The sequence below is a fragment of the Sarcophilus harrisii genome, chromosome 2 (genome assembly GCF_902635505.1).
Source record: "Sarcophilus harrisii chromosome 2, mSarHar1.11, whole genome shotgun sequence".
Taxonomy (NCBI): domain Eukaryota; kingdom Metazoa; phylum Chordata; class Mammalia; order Dasyuromorphia; family Dasyuridae; genus Sarcophilus; species Sarcophilus harrisii.
This window is the reverse complement of record NC_045427.1, coordinates 116,080,551-116,103,849: the sequence shown is the minus strand read 5'-3', so window position 1 is coordinate 116,103,849 and position 23,299 is coordinate 116,080,551. Positions and strand designations below refer to the sequence as shown.

At 36.6% G+C, this 23,299-nt stretch overlaps 1 protein-coding gene across 2 annotated transcripts in view; it reads right to left on the bottom strand.

Moving 5' to 3' along the window:
* TGFA (transforming growth factor alpha) overlaps positions 1-23,299 on the bottom strand; it is a 111,334-nt gene that overhangs the window by 46,582 nt on the left and 41,453 nt on the right. For both annotated transcript variants that reach the window (XM_023494689.2, XM_031950633.1), the window contains exon 2: positions 20,379-20,432. In XM_023494689.2, the coding sequence (XP_023350457.1) occupies positions 20,379-20,432 (54 nt within the window). The remainder of the gene's footprint in view (positions 1-20,378; positions 20,433-23,299) is intronic.

Genomic DNA, 23,299 nt, shown 5'->3' with positions numbered 1-23,299 from the left:
TTGCAGATTTCAGGGCTGACAGTGAGCTTTACAGTAAGGTTACATAAGCACAGTGGAAGTTCTCTCATTCATTTGCAGAATACAGAGTTTTCTTTTACTCAAATGCTGTTTTAATGGAGTTGGGCATCTGCCCCCTCCAGTCTAGAAAGGAGGTTTTATTTCATTGCCAGGGCTGTTATTTACGAAGAGAACTTCCAAAAGACACAAATGCCTTTCAGCGTCACTCTGAGTAAATAATTGAGGTGGTATGAATTGGTCTCTCACTAACCTCCCAACTTATTTTGCTTTGAACACAGGTAAGCCATGAGACAACATCCGCCTCAACGTCCCAGCCATCTCAGCAATGTATCATCCCAAGAACAAGTCTCTACATATGTGCTTTCTATGCCCTGCCCCGTTCATTTATCCAACCACGGAGCACGCCAGAAAAAAGAAAGTGTTGACATGTTTGTATACCTTTTAACTCCATTCCCTTCAATTCTACCCATTCATAAAACCCAGTCAAGGGTCTATAAAACAGGAAACAGAGTGGCTGTCACAAGTTTCACTAATCATCATATCGGGTTTTATCTATCAAATGAACTATACTGAGTGGAAACTGACACGAAAAAACGGTTAGTGTTCACTTTCAAGCCCAGAAGCAACAGATAGTTCACTTCTAACCCATCTCTCCCATCACCTTACCTCACTGCAACTATTTCCTTGCTTTTGGGATCATTCTCAAACAGATCACTCAGATGGCCTACGAGACCCATAGTGCAGATGTTTGCATAGTTAAAAAACCTCATAGTTGGCAGGATCCTCGGGGTCGTTGAGTTCAATTCATACCTGAATATGAACCCCTGTTATAACATCCCTCACATGGCTATCCACCCTCCAACAGATTTATTGGGGGCAGCTCATTCCTCTTTTGAATAGTTCTAGATATCCATAGGTTTCTTTCACAAATACCACAGAACACGCAACATTGAGCGATGTCCCTGTATGAAGCTTTTGGTCTTACATTGAATTGCTAGCAAGAGATAATATTGTAAGAAATAAGGTGTGAAAAATGGAAGAATCATGGAATGAGAGTAATATGAAAATGAGGACAGAGATTTTCAGATGAGCAAGGCTAGGCTTTATGAGTAAGGGTCCACAATAGCACTGGTTTATAAAATAGGGCTTGACAGTTTGGTCATCCTAAGATTCACCTCTTAAGTTCCAAAAGAAATTTTTTAAAATTAGGGTTCTTGGTCCTTTATAGAGTTTCTTAATTTGAAATTAAATTCCTAATTTAAGTTGAAAGGAAAGGAATGATCTTTCATTCTATAAAAATTCTCCAGAACCTAGAATCTGATGATATAGTATATTAAGTGACAAATGCAAGGCCCTTAAAGCAGGCTAGTTGTCCAGCTGGAAGGGATGGAATGATAGTAATTCAAGGATAGTAATTCAAGGTACATTCATAGGAATTCCAGAGTAGAGAGTGAGTGATAACAGGAGAATATGGACTTCGGTTAGGCAACTTGCAGTAAAGGTTACAGTACCGAACTTAGAATTAGGAGGATCTAAGTTCAAATCCTATCTCTGGCTGTGTGACTCAGGGCAAGTCATTTAACCCCAATTGCCTGAGCAGCAAAACAAACAAACAAACAAAAAAAGAACCAAATCCTATCTCAATCACTGATTGGCTTTGGATCCCAAGCAAATTGTTTGCTTCATTTTCCTGAGAATAACAATAACACTTACCTTCCATGACTGAAATGCTAAAATGTAAAGTGTAAATGACGTATGAAGCACTTTGTAAATCTTAAAAGTGCTACACAAATGCTATTATCTATTATCTCCTCTGTAAAATGGGGGTAATAGCAGCATCCATTTTAAAGAGTTGTTGTGGATCAAATAATATACAAAACATTTTTCAAACATTGAAGTGCTATATAAATGTTGGCTATTATTATTTGGTTGGGTATAAGTTGGATAGTACAGTAATTAGTCTAAGCCCAAATTCAAAAGGACTTGAGTTCAAATATGGCCTCAGGCACTTACTGGTTGTGTGATCCTAGACAGATCATTTAACTTGTTTGCCTCAACTTCCTCATCTGTAAAATGGGAACAACTTTTCATAAAATACTTAGCATCATAACTAAAACATTGTAAGAACTATATAAAAGTTATTATTCATAGTCTTATTAGCCATTTTTATCCTAAATTCTAGCTTTCTACCTTACCACAGATTGGGATAACTTATAACCATGACTTATATTTAGATTTCACATATTTAAAATCTTTCCTGAAAACCCAAAGTGCCTTTCAAGTCATTGCCTGATAAAACACCTTCACTGAGGAATAGGAATGCTAATTTGATTTATATATAGACCCAATTACTTTCTTTTTTCCCCTGAGGCAATTGGGATTAAGTGACTTGCCTAGGGTTACACAGCTAGGAAGTGTTATGTGTCAGAGGTCACATTTGAACTCAGGTCCTCCTGACTTCAGGGCTGGTGCTCTATCCACTGCACCACCTAGCTGTCCCCCAATTACTTTCTAATTATGAATAACATTGGTTCATTTTATTTTGGTTGATTTTTATATATACGGTTCACCAATGCTCCTGGAAGTCTCAGAGCAAATATACAAAATGGAACATCATGTCTATAATTATACACATATGCACACATGCGTAATATATGTGCAGGTACACATATATACACAAATGTTTGTGTGATGTGTATGGACATATGTGCACACACTCAGTTTTTATAGATTGTTGAATGGCAGTCCCTAGAGGATGTGTTGTTGAAGGATGGTCCTAGGAGGGGATAGGCTGTTGAAGGGCAGCAGGGGTAAGGAAGATATGCTGTGATAGAGACATGTTGAAGTGTATTCTCTAAGGACAAGGTTTATAGGATCTTGTTCTAGAAGAGATTTAAAGAGGTCATTGGACTAAAACCCATCTTTTCATAAATGTGGAAACTAAAACGTAAAAAGGTGAGGCAAATGATTGTGATCACAAAGGTAGTAAAGTCCTGGAATATGAAGCCAATTATTTGAACTCAAATATACAGCCTGTTATAGGCTCATCCTCCCCTAAGCTATCTCCTTAGTTTTGGGGGAGAAAAATTCTTGACACACTTGATTTGGGCTCTAAAACAATTATGGGGATTGATTCTAAACCTTTTGCTAGGCACCTAATTATAGGCAGTGTATGTTAAATACAGAAAATGGAATTCATACATATACCAGCACGCGAAGTAAGATACACCATGATTGCATGGCAACCAGAGCAAAAGGTCACCATAAGCTTAGCAATCAATCTGAAAAAGAACCTTCTGCTCCTTGAAAAATGTCCATGCTTCTCTGGTATTTAGTTACTGAATCTGAATATTATATGAGTCAATGTGGCATAGCAGATGGGATGAGGAGTCAGGCAGGACGCCTAGATTTAGCCCTGACTCTGCCACTCAACAACTAATTGTGGGACCCTGGCCAAGTCACTTAATTCAGCTGAGGGTCACTTTCTTCATTGATAAAAGAATAATGCATTCCTGTGGGGCATTAAAGCTTTAGAGCTATTTTTTAACTCTTTGAGGCAGGTAATGAAAATACTTTTATAATCAATCTTATGACAGATTTGGAAGCTGAGACTTAAACTGTGGTCTCTCACCTACAAATGCAGTATTCTTTTTCTTATATTTCAACTGCAAGAGGTTATACTAAATAAAAATACACATGACTGGCATGTGCATGGGGCTTTAACATGTACAAAGAAAGTACTTTACATACCTTATAAAGTAGATATTGGAACATCCTCTAATGCCATTTTTTATAGATAAGAGTCGGGATTGGCCCATGGCCCCACAGATAGTAAGGGACCTATTCTTTTCAATTCTAAAATCCTATTTAAAAAGGCATAATGCTAACAGCATTTATATAGTATTTTAAAATTTACAGACTGTTTTTATTTATTTATTTATTTATTTATTTATTTTTTGATTTAATAGCCTTTTATTTACAGGATATATGCATGGGTAACTTTACAGCATTAACAATTGCCAAATCTGTTTTAGAAATATCATCTCATAATGTACTCACAATAACCCTGGGAAGTAGGCGCTATTATTCCCATTTTATAGATAAGGTAACTGAGGGCAAAAAAGATTAAATGACTTGTCAGGTTTCAGAGTTCATAAGTATCTCAGGCAAGAATCTAATTCAGATCCTATCAATTCCAATCCTCTAGCTATATTTCTTTCCTACTTAGAAGGAAAGGAATATTAAAATGAATAAATAAAGAAAGAAAAATCAGCACCTGATGATCATCTCCTTATCTCCTTGCATCTGAATCCATTCATTTAAATTAGTCACATTGAAAGTTCTTAATACCACGCCTTTTTTGGGGAGGGGGGGAGTTTGTTTTTAAACAACCTGTCATTCCAGTTTCCTTTTATGTTCTTCACTATCCTCCTTCTTTTGTTCTTGTGTAGTGTTTATTTGGGGAGATAGTGAGAAAAGTTTTGCGGCAGTTAAAGATTAGAAGAGATAATCTCTAAAATTCTGTCTGGTTCTAAGGATTCTGGCATTCTATATAATTATAAATAAGGAAGAAGGGACATAATCCCAGTCTTGCTATCATAAATACAGGGAATCTAAAAATATCTAAATTGTACATATCCTTTGACCCAATTATACCCTATATCCCAAAGAAATCAAAGAGGAAAGAGATTTTATGTACCAAAAAATACTTGTAGTAGCTTTTTGCTCCAGTGATAGCAAAGACCTTGTTGTGCCACAGTTCTCTTTCTCTATCTGGCCTGTCTCCAGCATTACAACCTAAAAACTAATGGGGGTATCTATCAATTGAACATTGAACAAATTATTCCATATGAATATAATGGAATTCTACTGGAAAGGGATGGACAAACTTGAAAAAGAAGGCTCATGTGGACTGATGTACAGGAAAATTAGCAAAAGCAAGAGAACAAATTCATAACATTTTGTAAAGACAAACAAGTATGAAAGAGTTAAAATTCTGTTCAATACAATGGGAAACCATAATTCCACAGGACAACTTCCTGACAAAGAGGTGAGGAACTTAGAACTGTAGGGTAGAGATTTACATTTCTGGACATGCCCAATGACAGAATTTGTTTTGAATGATGATGCAGATTTATCACAAGTTTTAATTTTTTCTTGAAATTGTGACTAGAAGTGAGAGAAAATTGTTAAATTTTTTTTAATCAAAAATCTACAACTTTAGGGGGCCTGTAATAGAAATGTGAGACTCTTTTCTTTCAGAAAGTTCATTCAGAGAGTCTGTCTTAGGATTTCAACACAATCAATGATGCCACACTATTAGTCTTTGTCTTTGAGCATTGCTGTCAACCATGGTAATCCTGAGTACTTGGAGCTTTGGGTTCTCAACCTGTGTCTTTTGTTCTGGGCAGAACTGAGATGCTGAAGCCCCAAGTTATCAACAATAAGCCCAGTTACAAAACAAGAAAACAAAAATCTACTGACTTGACAAAATTTGCAACGGGCACACCCACATTTACCAATTATGTAATACCCTGGGAACCTGAGGGATATGAGGGGGAAAAAAACAGCCTGGAGAATTACAAAGTGAGCTAAGATCTTAGTTATCATCTTATTCACTCTCTTCATTCTACATTAATACTGAGACCCAGAAAGGGGAAGACTTAACTGAGGTCATACAAGTAGTGTGACCTCAGAACCAAGTTTTGATTAGCAGAATCAGGACTGGACCACAAGTGTCCTGATTCCCAAACTCTTTCTGAGATAGTTTAATATCACTTCTAATTGGGGGTAAACATTGCTAGTATTGAATGGCATTTTTTACATAGAGACTTTCAAAAATCCCCGATTTGAAAACAAAACTGAATCTTGGGTAATGATCAATTTCTAGGCTGCCCTCTAACTCTAAATCCTACTATCTAATTTCTCTATTTCTTTTGGATCCCAAGCAGGGTGCAGCACAAATAATCAAACCATTTGTTTAGTCAGTAGTTGTATTTTAGTTAGATGGACATTTACTGTAATTTGCTGAATTGTAAGGGCAACCAAGAGGGCTCTTTCTATAGAATTATATTGGAAAGTATAAATGATAGGGGACATAATAAGAACTCTTCTCAGCCACTAACTCACACAGATCATAGAAAATTAGAGAAACTGGAAACTGAGTGGATGCCCATCAATTGGAGAATGGCTGAATAAGTTATGGTATATGAATGTTATGGAATATTATTGTTCTATAAGAAATGACCAGCAGAATGATTTCAGAGAGTCTTGGAGAGACCTCCATGAACTGACGCCAAGTGAAATGAGCTGAACCAGGAGATCATTATACACTGCAACAAGATTATAAGATGATCAATTCTGATGGATGTGGCTCTCTTCAATACTGAGATGATAATAACCAGTTCTACTTGTGCAGTGATGAAGAGAGTAATCTACACTCAGAGAGAGAACCATGGGAACAGAGTGTGGAACACAACATAGCATTCTCATTGTTTTCTTTGTCCGTTTTTCCTTTTCTTCCTTCTTGATTTGATTTTTTTGTACAACAAGATAACTATAAATATGTATACATATAATTGGATTTAACATGTATTTCAACATATTTAATATGTATTAGACTACTTGCCAGCTGGGGGGGAGGAGGGGGGAAGAAAGAGAAATTTGGAACAAAAGGTTATGCAAGGGTCAATGTTGGAAAAATTACTCATGCATATGCTTTGTAAATAAAAAGCTTTAATTTAAAAAAAAAAAAGGTGATATAAAAATTAAGATGATTAATACTTTTTAGAAAGAAAAAGCCTTGATTTATTCTTGTAGGTATTCTATTGAGGCAAATTAAAACCTGTGATGTCTTCTGTCACCCACTCCAGTTTTGCTATTAGCTAAATATAGACCTTTATTTACCACCAAGCTAGAATACTGTAATAGTCTCCTTACAGGTCTTTCTGCCTATCCCCCCTCCTTAGTCAGTAAATGGACATATATTAAGTGGCTATGATATGCCAGGGTAATGTGCTAAGCCCTAAGGAAACTGGAATGGAAAAATTGGACTTTGTCCTTGAGGAACTTACATTCTAATAGGAAGATGACATGAAAAGAACTATGTACACACAAGATATATAGGACATATCTCAAAAGAAGAACAACAGTATTAAGGGGAAGGAGACTGGGAAAGGCTATGTGCAGAAGGTCAGATGAACTTGAAAGAGGCCAAGAGGCAGAGATTAGGAATAAGAGAGTTCCAAGCACAGGGGACAGCTAGTGCAAGGTCAGGAGGTGGGAAGTGATGTATGAAAAAAAATGTCACTATTACTGGATTTTAAAATACATTGAGGTAATGGTAGGTCACCCTTCTAATAAAGTGCACTAAGGCTGGGAAAATAGGGAGGGATCAGGATGTAAAAGTTTTTACAAGCCAGAGGATTTGATATTTAATCCCAGAAGTAATAGAAAGCCAAGGGGTAAAAGAGATTTCAAATCCTCTTCAGGTGTGTCAGGAGGCAACTATCCTTTGGCCACAAGATTTTCCATCCTAATGGAGCACCCTTTTGCTCAAATCCCTCTTGGATCATGCTCAACCAGCATACAGAGTACAAGTGTCTTTTTCTTTTTCCCCCAAGAAGGGGGCACTTTATTCGTGAGGGGGAAAAAGCACTTTGTGGAAATATCAAAATTCTACTTCTATTCTCATGGACCCCAAGTTTTCTCAAATATCTTCATTAACTAATACTTATACAGCTAACTTTGATTGCCATGATTCTCTGAGGCTTAGAGCTATATTCATCCACCCCAAGCATTATCCCAAAGAGCACTCTTTTACCCCAGAATGAGGACCCTTTTATACACCCTCAGATAATTTAGAGGATGACCCAGATAGACATTCTGGTTAGAATTTAACTTATAAATCCAAGCTCATTCTCCATTATTCAGGAAATCAGCTTTTGGTATTCCAGTCAGGTATTGCTATTTAATCATAATTTATATACCAACCTATCTACTCCCATATGAATAGAAGCTAATTAGATATCACTCAACATAGGAGACATTATAAGGACACAGGATGGAGACACACACACACACACACACACACACATACCACTCACTCCTAAATGGGGTGTACTAGGTCCTACAGTCAGGAAGATTCATCTTCATGTTCAAATCTGGCCTTGGATACTTATTAGCTGTTGATCTGGGCAACAAATCACTTAACCTTCTTTGCCTCAGTTTCCTCATCTGTCAAATGAGCTGAAGAAAGAAGTAAGAAACCACCTCTAGTATCTTTGCCAAAAAACAAAACCAAATGAGGTTACAAAGAGTCAGACATGACTGAAATAACTAAGGAACAAGAAGACACATATACATATGGCATAATAAACGATAGCTATCCATACACTATTGAACCCTAGATGAACTTTAGAGAACATCAAATTCAATGCTGTCAAACTCAGAAATAGGACCACTAAGCAGTATAAGACTCCTTACACGCTGTATATTGATATAGTTTTAAAATGTAATATTATCTATATATTTTTTTTATTTTGTTAAATATTCCTAATTACATTTTAATCTTCCTTTGGTAGCATACAAAAAAACATTTGTAATCTAGTCCATCCCTTTTATTTTGGAGAGAAGAAAACTAATACTCAGAGTTAGAAGGCTTTATTAGGTCTGATTTTAGACCCATTGAACTGTGCTGTCTTCTTCCTTCTCCATCACAGGGATTTGAATAGGAAAGAAGAGAAAGATGAAAGAAACCATGCCAGTTCTTCTCTCACCCTTCTCTGCTACCTATTCACCACCACATATTTACATAAAGCAGGTCTCTATTATGTAAGTTGAAGACTGCCTATATTTTAAACGACTGGACAAAAAGTGCTTTTTACCTTCAAATAGTGAAATTTTTAAAATGTTATTATTAAATCACAAAATCATGTTCCCTCCAAAAGTAAAATCATAGAATGTAAATAGATTAAGTGAGAAAGCAAAACTCATGTACAAAGTCCTACATTCTAAGATAATATATAAAAACTCAATCTACTGTTGCTAATTTTATTGGGGATAAGAGAGGGAGGACAAGATCTATGATTTTAACATTGTTCACCCCCTGTGATGGAGAAGGGAAGAGGCAGCATACTTTAATGGGTTTGGAATAAGTAGACCTAATAGAAATCTCAATATAAAACCTCCTTCTACCATACATATCATATATGTGTATGTGTATGTGTGTGTGTGTGTGTGTGTGTGTGTATATATAAACACATACACATACCATATATAATATAAATATGTATATACAAATCTATATACATATTATGTATACATCTTTATAAACTTATTCCTATATATACACAAACACATAATAATCCCTATTCTCAAGGTGCTTATATTTATAGTTTGTCTCTTTTTTCTATATATGATGAATATTATATAGGCATATAAATACTTATCATTAATTTTCCCCTTCTGGTATTAAGAACTAATGCTTCTTGCAAGACATAGACTTTTAACAAGTTTCCTGCTGCATCAGTCTAAATGGTGAAATAAAGCAAAGGCTGTGTGAAACTCTCATTGCCTAATATTGTAGGGAAGACATGCTGCAACCTTCAGATCAGGAAACCAGAAAGAAACATGATATGAACTTCTTAACCAAGTTAGAAACTGCATACATACATACCCTTTAACTCAGAGAGACTGTGATGATATACTTCACATATTTATGCATTCAGTCCTAGTTTTGTTCTGAGCTACAATGTCCTATAAACAACTGTCTTTTTGTTACCTTGAAAGGGAAGTACTGTTGGCATCTCAAATTCAACATGTCCAAAGCAGAACTTATGATCTTTCTCCCCAAACCATTTTCTCAACTTCCAAGTTATTATTTAGGAGTACGCCATCTTTCTCAGTCACCCAACCTCATTGTCAATCTCAACTAATTACTCTTATTCACCCAAAACATCAAATCCTCTGTGTCAAATCTGATTATTTCTACTTTTACAACATGTTTATGCAGATGTGTATGTGTATATGTTGTATGCACACACACACACACACACACACACGTATATATGTGGCAACTAGGTGGTACAATAGATAGAGAGTACCAAGCTTGGAGGTGGAAAGATCTGAATTCAAAACTGGTCTTTGACATTAACAAGCTGTGTAATCCTGGGCACAACCTTTTAGCCTCAGTTTCCTCATATATGAAATGAACTAGAGAAGGAGATGGCAAACCATTCCATTACCTTTGCCAAGAAAATTTCAAACGTGGTCATAAATAACACATGATTGAACAACAAATATACATATGTATATAAATACAAATAACATGCATGGTGGTCTAGATGACATACACGTGTTAATATATACATATGTATGCAACTGTGTGTATATATGTATATCTGCATCTGTGCACATACACATGTAAATAAATACACATCTATATAGACAGATTTTGCTCCTCTACCTTCCTCTCCACTCATACAGTTATAACTCTTGTTCAGGTCCCCTTTACTTCTCACTTGGACCACTATCATAGCCTTCTAACTGGTCTCCTTGCTCAAATCTCACCTCCACTTCAATCTATCTTCCCCATTTAACCATCGAGGGGATTTTTCTAAAACACAGTCGGACTAAATCTGTACAATCTCTTGCTTAATAAGCTTCTACTGTTCACTACTGTCTCCTGGATCAAATGGGAACTCTTCTGTTTGATACTTGCAACTCTTCATAAGCTTCATAAGGTTCTTTCCTATTTTTTCCCAGTCTTCTTATACTTCCATCTCACTCAATCTATAATCTGGAAATACTGGTCAATTTGCAATTTCTTGGAGAGGACATATCATGTACTGTCTCTGCACCTTTCTCTCCACCACTGGTAAGCTCTGCTTCCCAAACCCCTCACTTCTGCCTCTTAATTCCCTGGCTTCTTGCAACACTCAGTTCTAATCCCATCCCTACAAAAGGCCTTACCCTTTTTAATTGCCTTCCATCAGTGAATCTTCTTATTTACATGCTGTCTTTCCCATTAAAATGTAAGATCTTTGAGAACAGTGTCTGTTTTTGCCTGTGTATCCTCAAAATTCAGCACAGGAGTTGGCACATAGTCAGCACTTAATAAATCTGACTATATCCCAGAGAGGTTTTGTGTTTTTTTCTTTTAAAATGTTCTTTGATGTCATTTTATTTTATGTAATTGTTGTTTTCCAGTGATTTCCTCACTCCCAACAGCATCCTTTTCTTGTAATAGATAACTATAGCCAAGCAAACACATTTGGTATATTGGCCATGTCTGAAAATGTAGCTTATAATTTCTCTGAGACAGGACACTTAATTATTAGTCTTCAGAAGTTGTGACTAAATACTGCATTGAACAGAATTCTGAAGTCTTTCATCATAATTTTCCTGTATTCTTCTGTGGTCATTATGTAAATTTTTCTCTAAAGGAAGTTACCAACATCAAGAAAAAACACATACACAAAAACATTCATGGTAAAGTTATTTATAGTAGCAAAAAGAAAACATGCCCAAGAATCAGGGAAAGGCAGAATAAATTAGTTGGCAATGTAACTTCATTGTAACAAAGGACAGGAAAAAAAATCAGAAGCACAGGGGGACTGGTATAAAGTGATGAAGAGTAAAGAAAGCACAGTTCTGAAAACAATACAAAGGATAAAACAATGTAAAGAAGTATCAAAATTCTGGTCTGCAACAAAACTGATCAATTATAAGTCAAGTGCCATGTTGCCAAAGTTAAAGGACATATTCCTTCTTTCTGCTAATAACTTATAAACTATTTTCTTAGAGGGAGATACTTTGTAAAGAGTTTGTGTTTTGTGATGAAGTATCCAAAAATATATCAATAAACTTATATATGCATATTTAAAAATATACTTTATGTGGGCATCATTTGAGATCCTAATGTGTCCCTAATTCCAAAAAGTCACTAGTTCTTAGGGAACCAGCATATTTGCAACAGTAGAATACAATAATGTTATAAATGAAGAAACATCATAATAACAATTGTTACTGTATTGTGAATTTTTGTAAAGCTCTTTAGATGTTATTTCACTTGATTTTGGAAATATACAAAATTGAAAACTGGCTATGTTTAGCCTAGAGAAGATTTAAGAGGTTTATATATAATGCCTATCTCCCAGTAATTGCAGGAATGTCAGGGAGAAGGATTAAACTCATTCTCTTTTGGCTAAAGGGGGAAGAAATAGGAATAAAGAGTGGAAATATTTCAAAATTTAGGCAATTTTCCTAACAATTAGACTTGCCTGAAAATGGAGAGCTCTGGTAGATAGTAAGAATTCCCTTCACTTACTGTGTTTAAGCAAAAAAATTACTGGGTATTTGGCACAGCAATGAGTTGAAATAGATTGCTTCAGAGATGGCTGGGTGCAGTAGAAAGATTGCTAAATTTGGAATCCGAAACCTGAGTTCCAGTTCTGTTTGTTACTTACTCCCTAGAGGAGTACTACTAACATGGAGGAGTAGGACTAGATCCCAATCAGCACTCAAAATTATGACCCCATGTTGGACTGGATTCTCAGCTATGTTGATAAAGCAGAGTTTCTACACAGATCATGTATTTAGGACTAGAAGGGAAATGGGAAATCATGGAATAGAGGGAACCAAGGCCCAGAAAAGGAAGGGACTAGTCTCAGGTCATACAGTCCAAAATAGAGGAGTCATTTGAACCCAGTAAACTGAATATTCTTGCTACTGTACTAAAGTGCAAGACAATCTACCAAGGTGAATTTCTCTTAGGACTTAAAAAGAAAGTGTTCATTCATTTCAGCAATGCCTGACACTTTCTGACCACATTTGGAATTTTCTTGATAAAGACACTGGAATCTCCAGCTCATTTTATTGATGAGGGAAACTGAGGCAGACAGGGTTAAGTGACTTGTTCAGGATCACACATCTAGCAAGTGTCTGCAGTCAGATTTGAACTCAGGAAGATGAGTCTTCACAATTTCAAGTCTGATACTCTGGTCATTCTGGCGCCACCTAGCTGCCTCTAAAGTATATTCAATATTGTTGGTAAAGTTACCAATTTCCAACAGCATAGTATAATGGAAAGACCTTGGATTTGGAATCAGGAGACTCAGGTCTGAATCCCTGCTCTGACACTTTGAATATCCAGATGTGTAATGCATAATATGTCATTTAAAATTTTGAGTCTCAGTTTCCTCATCTGCAAAATGGGGATAATGTTGTTATGGCAGAATACTTTGCAAACCCTAAAGAGCTATAAAAATATGACATTTTCTTATAATAACTTGGAAGATCATATGGTTTTGAAGTTAAGGAGGATGTTGGAGGTTATCTAAACTGACCTCTTCATTTGAGGTGCAGCGGCATAACCAATATGGAAATATGTTTGAAAGTTCATGTCTAACCTATACTGGATTGCTTGTTGTCTTGGAGAGGGATATAGGGCAAAGAGGTAGAAAAATTTGGAACACAAGGCTTTGCAAAGATGAATGTTGAAAACTGTTTTTAACATTATACTATTTAAAAAAAAAAATGAGCAAAGAAAGTAGCCCTCCCCCCCCTTAAGTCTTTGATCTCCTCATCTTCTAATTATTTTTTTTTTTTCATAGCTCTGGAGATCTCCCTAAACTTTCCACAAATTGGAAAACAAATCTTAAACCTAATCAGATAATTTCAGACTGGGGCATGAAATACTTTAAAAGAGTAAAGGGGGTAAAGAGAAAGAGAATCATGGAACCAGTCATCTTCCTTCTCATGAATTTATAGGAATAATAATCTCCAGGTACAAACTTGAGTTTTGAATCAAAAACTCAGAGAAGAACTTCAGAAACCATCTAATCCAGTGATTCTCAAGATGTGGTCCAGTGACCCTGGAGTGTCCGACATCTTTCAGGGGAATCTGAGAAGTTGAAACTATTTTCATAATAATACCAACATGTTTTAATTTCTAATATGATAAATATCAACAACTCTTAGGGAGGGTCCTCAATAATTTTAAAAGTATAAAGTGGTCCTGAAACCAAAATAGTTGAGGAATTGTCAATTTCATCCAACCCATTTTTCCCCAAGCCTGACAAATAGTGATTTTTGGCCTTAGTTTGAAGGCCTCCAATGAAGGTGAACTTCTTTGGGAGGTAATACCTGCCAAAACATCTCATCCCACTCTTGGATATATCTAATTGTTAAGGAATTCTTTATGCTATTTAGGCCAAATCTATCTCGACAAATTCCCAACTACTGACATAGGTTCCAACCTCATCACAAGGCAGTCATACATTCTGGAAGAGAGCTATCAAACCTTCTCCTCTCCCATTTCACTATCACCAAATAGTAGAAAAGTAATAGAAACAAACAGGTCCTTGATCTCCAAATCCACCGTATAAAAACTAAGCAGAATAACTCAATAGAAATTCTAATTTTTCTTGTTCTATTTATGAACAAGATGAAGATGTTAGATGACAATTAGGTGGATTCTCAGAGGCAGCTAGGTGGTATAATAGATAGGGTAGAGGTCTTGGGATCAGAAACCTGAAGACCTTAGACACTAACTAGGCTGTGTAATCCTGGGGCAAGGCTTTTCATTGCTTAGTCAGATAGTTAAGTCTCAGAAGCAAGATTTGAATCCTGTTCTCTCCAGATCCCAAGTTCAATTCTCTTTCCATTACAACATTCTACCTCCAGGCAAAAGAGAGCACAAAGCTGGGAGAGGTAGTTAACATATTACATGCCAGAAATGACATTCACCAAGATCTTGACAGACTAAAACAATGGGCCCAAACTAAGATGAGGAAGATGGATAAGAATAAAGGTAAATTCTTGCCAAGAAGGTCCAAAAATCATCCTTAGCAATGCACAATGGGGTGTGGGAGTGGTGGAATGTGGACCAACCACAATTCAAAAGAAAAGATCCAAGGGTTTGAATGTCTGTAAGTTCAATACAAGCCAAAAGTCTGATTAGGCTGGGGGAGGGGGGGGGGGGGAGAAGAGGGGGAGAGAAGAGTTAGCATTATGTTAGACAGCATTATTAGAAATGGGATGTCTAGAAGATATGTGGTAATAACACAGATTTTTGGGCAGATCAGATCACATCTGGATTATTGTTCTAAGATCTGTATGCTATAGTTTACTAAAAATGGTGATAATACTTGAGAGTATTCAACAGAGGTAGAGCAAGAAGGGGCAGGAAATCTTATCATACAAGGAATCAAAGAAATTGGAATTGGTTAGCCTATAGAAGAGAAGACTTAGGGGAAATCTGATTTTTTTTTTTCTCCCACTTTTTGCAGTGAGGGATGTCAGCTGAAAGAAGGATCAAACTTATTTGACTTGGACCCAGAAGGCCAAACTAAGATCAATGACAGAAGTTACAGAAATTTTAAGTGAATTAAAGGAGATTTTTTTTTAAAAGTAATATTTTTTTTTATTTTCAAAATATATGCAAAGATAGTTTTCAGCATTAACCCTTGTAAAACCTTGTATTCCAAAAATTTTTACCTCCCTTCTCCCAATGCCTTTCCTGCTAGATGGCAAATAATCCAATGTGTTAAACATGTATAATTCTTCTATATATATTTCCACATTTATCATGCTACACAAGAAAAATCAGATCAAAAAGGAAAAAAATGAGGGGAAAAAAGCAAGTAACCAACAACAAAAAAGGGTTATATGTGGTGATACATATTCAGTCCCTCTCTGGATGCAAAAATCTCCATCACAAGTCTATAGGAATGGGCCTGATGCTTTTCCCCTGATGCTTCTATTTTGGGTTGGCTGCAATGAGCAAATTCATTTTGAATCATAGAATATTAAAGTTGGGGACAGAGAACCTTATGGATCCACACAGTTGCTAATGTCTGTCCACCAAAATTACAAATTTCATATGTACTTGTTATGGGCATGTGGTGTTTCCCCAATAGAATATCATCTTGAGGAATCATTGCTTTTTTTTAAAACTCAGTAGTAGCACTTAAAACAGTGTCAGACACATAGTAGGTGCTTAAAGTGAATATTTATTGATCATTTATCCCAATATCCTTATTTTCTGAATAAAGAAATAAAGCCTAAATTCAAAGCTTGCTGTCCTAAGTCCAAGGCCAGGGTGTGTTTGTTTTGATTTTCCACTACAAAGCACTTAAAAAAAAAAAAAAAAAAAAAAAAAAAAAAGAATAGTTGATGTAGCACTGGCAACATAGAACGCTGAATTTGAAATCAAGATGCCTAGGTTTGAATCTTGGCTTTGCTACTACTTATGACTTATTCCTTACTCACTTGATCCTAATCAATTCCTCTCCTCTTTGAGCCTCAGTTTTCCTCTCTGTAAAATTAGGTTGGACTAAATGTCCCTTGAGTTGCTTTCTCTTATTTGGTTATATCAATAAGTACTTATCAGAAATGTAGCTCAAACCTATGCTTCTATTCTGAGAAAATATTTCTATTATTGGACTACAGATTTGTGAAGTTTCCCCTTTCCTAGTCTAGGCAGCTCTTTCTCACTGCCCACCTCTCCCAGCTTGCTAAGGCTTTTTAAAAAAAGGAGTTTCATCCTCCAGATGCAGCCTGCCAAGTTTCTTGCAAATTGTGCTTTTATTCCCAGATTTGAAGCAGGTGAACCATGTACCTGGGTAGGGCACGTGAGGCTTCTAATTTTAGAATGACTTCAGCTCAATTTCTTTGTCCCCAGACAAAGGAATGGGGAAGAGCCTGATGGTTCTAAAAAGCTTTTGTTGAGCAAGATGCCCAATAAACAGAGGACTTACTGGCTGGCTGGCTGACCCATATTCTTCTAATTTCCAAACAAGCACAAGCTCCAAAGAGGTTTTTCCTGATTTCTGTTCTCTTTTTATCAAACTCAATTGGTTTACTCAGGTCCCACCACAGTTCTTGTTCCCATCTCCTCCACCACTACCAAGATAATTAAAAATCACAATGTCAACAGAGAATCAATCATGTCTGACTCCCTTCAGTAGCTGCTTAAAAAAAAATTATGATAAATTAATCAGCCCTCCTAAAATCTTCTCACGTGTAGCTATATATCATTGGATTTTGCAGGAAGTTTGCAGTTGGCTACAAAGACCTCTGTCCAGAGCCCAGAGCATACCACTAGGCAGAGTGGAGTGTCATCTCCTAGGCCCCTGGACCACACCCCCCCTCAATCATTATACTTAGGCTTATTAAAATATGAGAACCAGCCCAGCAGCCTGTGAGCTATGTAATGTTCCTGAGGCTTAGACAGAATCAGCCTAACACCTTTATAGTCACAGTGCATTCTGTCCCTCCCTAACTACATAAAAATGTGCCTTTTAAGAGATAGGGAACAATACACAGTGAGGAGGGATCATTTGAGTACCACATCCCCTACTCCATTCTCCAAGTGTTATTACCCTTCATATTAGTATGATAGATTTAGTCAAAGAACCCAGGCTCAAGCACGGATTATCACTTTCTACTCTAGGTACCTCAAACAAATGACTGAATCTTTCTGGGGCTCAATTTCTTCATCTGTAAAATAAGAGGGTGGAATTCAATGATATGTAAGAGTCCTTTCAGGATGATCCCAGGATCCTTAAAAATAAACAATCCCCATCCCAGTCCCCACTCCAAAATACCCCTTACAACCAGAAGTGCCTTTATGTACTAAACCCCATGATCTTATTTTAAATTCTGCATCCCTCTATCTCCATCATTCATCAGCACTTGATTGAGAGAATCTGGAATTGGAAGCCATAGAAACCACCTGGCCCATATCCCTCATGGGATGGCACAAGGATCCTAGGATCCAGAGCCAAGGCAAGGCAAGTTAGCAAGCATTCACCAAGCACCTCCTATACTATATGTAACTGCCTAAAGATACACAATGAATTGGAGACAGAGTTGTGGTTAAACCTCAGGCTTGCTGACTGCCAAGGCAGAGACGTCTTTATTTCACCCTGTTATGTTTGTAGCACCTACCAAGTGTGACACTGTGTGTCACTCAACCTTGTTGCCTCCATTTCCTCAGCTGTAAAATGAGTTGGAAAAGGCAATGACAAACCTGTCCAGTAAATCCCAAATGGTATCATGAAGAGTCAGAAACAACTGAAAATTATTAAATTCCAACAATCTAGCAAGTACTCAGTAAAAGTTTGCTGATGAAGATAATTCTAGCTGCACCTACTCCCTCTTAATGGCACTTAAGCTGAATGATAGGTAGAAAGAATAGATGTTACCTTAAAAGGAAGATTGGAGGGAAAGGAAAGAATCTGAGAAATCATGGAAGTTTTTGAAAGTGGATTATAAGAAATGCCACTCTGGATGATAAAACTTAAAAAGATGGCAGGGCCCTTGAAAGATACTTGGTTTTTAATCATTACCTAAAAAGGAATCTGCTTTACAGCATTTCTGACAAGTAATCATCTGACCTCCTCTAGTAAATCTCCAGTGATGGGAAACTCACTTTGGTAGTCACTTCTATTTCAGGGGAGTTCTTATTGTTAAGGAAGTTTTGACCTCTCTATTGGATGATGGCAGCATATGTGATATCCTTTCCATGATGTCATTTTCAGAAGGTTAGGGTTGTACCCTGAACTTTAAATATTCATCTCTAATTACCAAAGGTTAGTCAAGGATTTATTATTGAGTAATTTATCTAAATTTACCTTGACCCAATTTCCATTTTCTACTCATGTCTCTTTTACTACCCTGTGGGTAAGGTAGCACTGTACTTCCTTTTATTTGTCCTGAGACTTCTTGCCTTTAAATTAAGATCCCAAGGTTTCAATGAGTTTAGGGGTCCTTGAACAAGGTGACGGCTAAAAAGATGATCACCGCTTAGAAGGAATTTCTAAGAACTGGGAAACAGGAGGTAGAAAGACAAGATGATGAATATTCTTTGGAATATTGTTCAGTTCAATTGTTTTTCAGTCATGTGCGACACTTCATGATCTCATTTGGGGTTTTCTTGGCAAAGATACTGAAGTGGTTTGTCATTTCTTCTCCAGCTCATTTTACAAATAAGAAAATTAAGATAAACAGAGTTAAACAACTTACCCAGAGACACACAGCTAGCTGAGACCATATTCAAACTCAGGAAGATGAATCTTCCTGACTCCAGGTATAGAACTCTATCCATTGATGTACCTAGCTACCCATTCTTCTGAACAGGTGATCCCTAAAACCCTTTTAGCTCTAACAACCTATGAAAGTAAAGAACATGAGGATGGTCCACAAACCATTTTTCTACCCATCTTATCCTTCATTGTATTATAGCTATTTAAAATCCTCCCAATTCCAAACCTAGCACTCTAATCATGATGCTACATAGTTACCCTAATTTATACAAAGTATGCCCTTAATAAATGCTAGGTGAATTGTATTAAATTTATTCTTAAAGTACAATTCTTTTGGCATGACCCTGTATTCTTCCCCTCACCTCCACTACAAATTCTCTGATAATATGAAAGGATGAGAAAATGGATAGGTAGATAGGAAATACTCTCTCCTAGTAGTGAAACTTCAAGAACAGAACTCAAATCTTTCAAATCGCAAGTACCTAGTACAATCCTTCCACTAAAATATTTCTCTGGTATCTCACCAAAGGTTAGGGTGTACAGCTAAGTCTTATATTAGTATGAATAAGCAATTCCTTGAATTAATCTTATTGTTTGAATTCACACAGCACATTTCCACTGTGTTAGCAGCAATTATCTTGTTTTACATATAATTTCATATCATTGGAATCTGAATAATGTGATCATCTCACAGGATTCTTTTTTGGTATTACCTGGATATCTGTATGTGTTCAATAAAAAATTGTATATCTGTTTTTAAAGAACCAGCCTTGCTGAATACAGAAGTACGTCACCAGAGAGTTGATATAAGAAAAAAATTCTTTTCACCAGAAGATATTCATAATGACTATCTACAAAGAAACTGAGATTGGACTCCAATACTGATGGTGGGGATAATCAATCAAATAAAGTATCTTTGAAATACATAGTTTCTGATATTACATGAGACCTATCTCTATATGCTCAATAAAAAATTGAGTATCTATCTTTGAAATACAAGCCTTGCTAAATACAGGTGTGTCCCCAGAGGGTTGACTATAAGAAAAAGGAAGTTTTTTTGACCAGAAGATACATAAAGATCATTGAAATACTAATATAGTTAAATCAGAGCATGTGATGAATTGGTACTTAACAATTAAAGGCCAGAATTGGGCTTAGAGAACAATCACTAGACTTGAGAAGGAAAGGGGAAAATTAATTCCAGGAAGAAGTCTGAACTCTTGTCTCAACATCTGAGTTGGTTCAAAAGTAATGGTTTTCTCTTCATTACCTCTATGAAATGAACTTAACACAGAAGATTAAACAACTCACCATTCAAGGCAGATGTTGTATTCTCCAAAGCCTGGCACACGGCCAATAAAATACCTATGAAGATAAGGAAAAAAGATAAGCAAGCAACTCAAAACAATGTCAAATAAGGAAATGAAACAAAATATAGCAATCTTAAAGGATTAAATCTTCAGAAACAAGCTTTTTAAATGGCAAACATCTGTGTTTTAAGAAGTTAGTGGGATAAATAAAAAGAGCTAGTTTTGTCCAATATTACCTCATTCAATCCTTGCAAAAACACTGGGAGGCAGGTACTGTTATTATCTCCTTGTATGGATGAGGAGACTGAATCAAAGCTAAGTGATTTACCCAAGACCACACAACTATTTAAGCGTTTAAAGTCATTTTTGAACTTAGGTCTTGCCGACTCTAGACTCAATGCTCTAAAACCCACCTGCCTAGAAACAAATGAGGAAAAACTACCAAAAAGTGTTTTGTAACCATAAGGTCTTTTAAAAGATGTCAACTGTTATTATTATTCTTTCAATGTTGTAAGCTGTAATTATTATCATCATCATGGTTCATAGGAATGAACCCTGAAAAAAGATTAAGATTTAAACTTGTCTTGGCTCCATTGTTTTCTTGATAAATTTCTTGAGTTAGTTTTTCAATATCTATAAAATGAAAATAATGCACTTCTCTTCCTCTCAGGGTTGTCATAATAAACCAGTTTGTATGCAACCTAGTAATGAGTCTATCATGAGACAACAAATACTCAGTCTTTTTCAGTAACTTTTCAGTTGTATCTGGCTTTTTGTAACTTCATTTAATGTTTTCTTGGCAAAGATAGTAGAGTAGTTTGTCATTTCCTTCTCCAGCCCCTTAAACAGATGAGGAACTAAGAAGGTAACTAGGGTAAAGTGACTTGCCCAGGGTCACACAGCTAATAAGTATCTCAGGCTGAACTTGAATTTGAGCCTCCTGGCTCTAAGCCTAGCACTCTACCTACTGTGCCACCTTGCTGTCCCTATTTTTGGCACATAGTAAAGACTTATCATAAATACTTGCTGATTTTATTTGTCAAATAAGTGCATTGGATTAGATGGCATTTAAGCTTTTCTCTATGAACTCATGATTCTGCCACTAACTCAAAAATCCTCTCTCGTGTGGTCTTTGAAAGTTGCTAGAGTGGAGAGCCTTTTAAAATTTAGTCAGGCTAATCTTTGCAAGGCAGCCACACAGTCTTGCTATTATAGGCCTACGTTTACAGCTTTCCTAACTTGGTAGACACTACCAGAGCATATGCTCTGTGATCATTGCTTTAGAAGACCCCAGATCACCTCTATACCACAATCATCTTTGATAGATGATTAATGTTAACAATAATAATGCAAAAAATCCAAATTGTATATGGATCAAAACAATAAATAGAATGAATAAATTTAAAGTGTTCAAAAATAAATTATGCTTTATTATTCTAATTTTAATCAAAACAAACAAACAGGTTTCTTTTCATTTCATACTCAGATCTTCCTTTTTCTAACCTGGATACAGAAGAAAAAAACTTAACCCATAGGGGTAGATTTAATAAGGCAGTCACGGCTCACAATTGGCCTTTCCTTTTATGAAATGACAAACACAGCAATGAGCAAACTGCAGATATTTCTAACAGGAGGCAATCTAATGACATCTGAATGAGTGTTATGGGCTGTTAAACTCAGTCACCTGCAGAGTCTCCAAATTCCCAAACCAGATGCTTGCAAAATAAGCTAATTGTGTGCATGTTGAGCATAGTATGCACTCATTCTGATCATGCAGTTCCCTCTTGCTGTCTAAACATACTCTGGTTGGGCCAGCCAGCCACCTAATTTTGGCCACAGATCTCAGAATTCAACCAGAGAGGACAGCTTTGAAAGGGCTATTTTTGTAATCTGAGCACAAATAGTTAAAAGCAGGACATTCCTACTCAGATCTGGGAAAGCTCTTAATGGTTTAGGGCTGTCAATTGGAGGAAGTGTTCATGTTTTGACATTTGCTGGCACCTCCACAAATCACCCTGGAGGAAAGCCAGACTATGACCCATAATTATGTCAAAAGAAGATACAGCCTAAGAGTGGAATGCTTTGCATACCTCCCTTGAGTGATTCTAATTGGCCTATTCATAGTTTCTCTCAGCACAAAAGAATAATCAACTCCCACCTCAACTCTTCCTCCCCATATTCTGCCTCAAAGTGAAAACAAAAAAGAAGAGTTCCTTGGTTCAACAAGGACAAGGTTTTTGTTGTTGTTTTTCTAAGTCAAGAGCAAGAGAATATAACAAATGCCAAGACATTATACTTCCAGACTGGAGTGATGCAATATAGAAATGTTGTAGGGTCAAGAATCTAAAAAGGAGTTGGACACCCTGGTAGATTTCATCATGGTTTAGGGCCCTGGCCTTAAGGCAACTTACTTTACCCCTTCTGTTTCTTCATCTCTAAAGATGAGGATAATAATAGCTGCCTAACTCATAAAGGTGCCCCAGGAATTAATTAATGTTTGTAAAACCATTCAGTCCTTCAGATGAAAGGCTCTGGCTTATTATTCATAATGCGAACAATATAAGAAAACTATTTTCTTGCCTTCCCAGAGAAAATCAGCTACTTAATGACTGGCTTGTCTCTGTGAGCCTCATTCATGAGCCAAGTCTGCTGAACTCTTTTTGGGAGTCTGGCCTCGGCCAAGACCACAGACTCAGGGAGAGATGTTTGGCTGGGAAAGACCACCCCTGCCTATTGTGCCTTCCAGAGTGAGACCAGTAATAAACAGAGAGTGGAGGTGTCCGCATGTGGCACTCATTCCCTTAATGAAAACCTCCTTGTTTTGGACTTCCTCTACTTTTCTTATGAACTTGCTTCCCCCTCCCTTCCTAGGTAATTTACTACCACCAGACAAATTGAGTTCCCCAGTAAGGACATCTCACT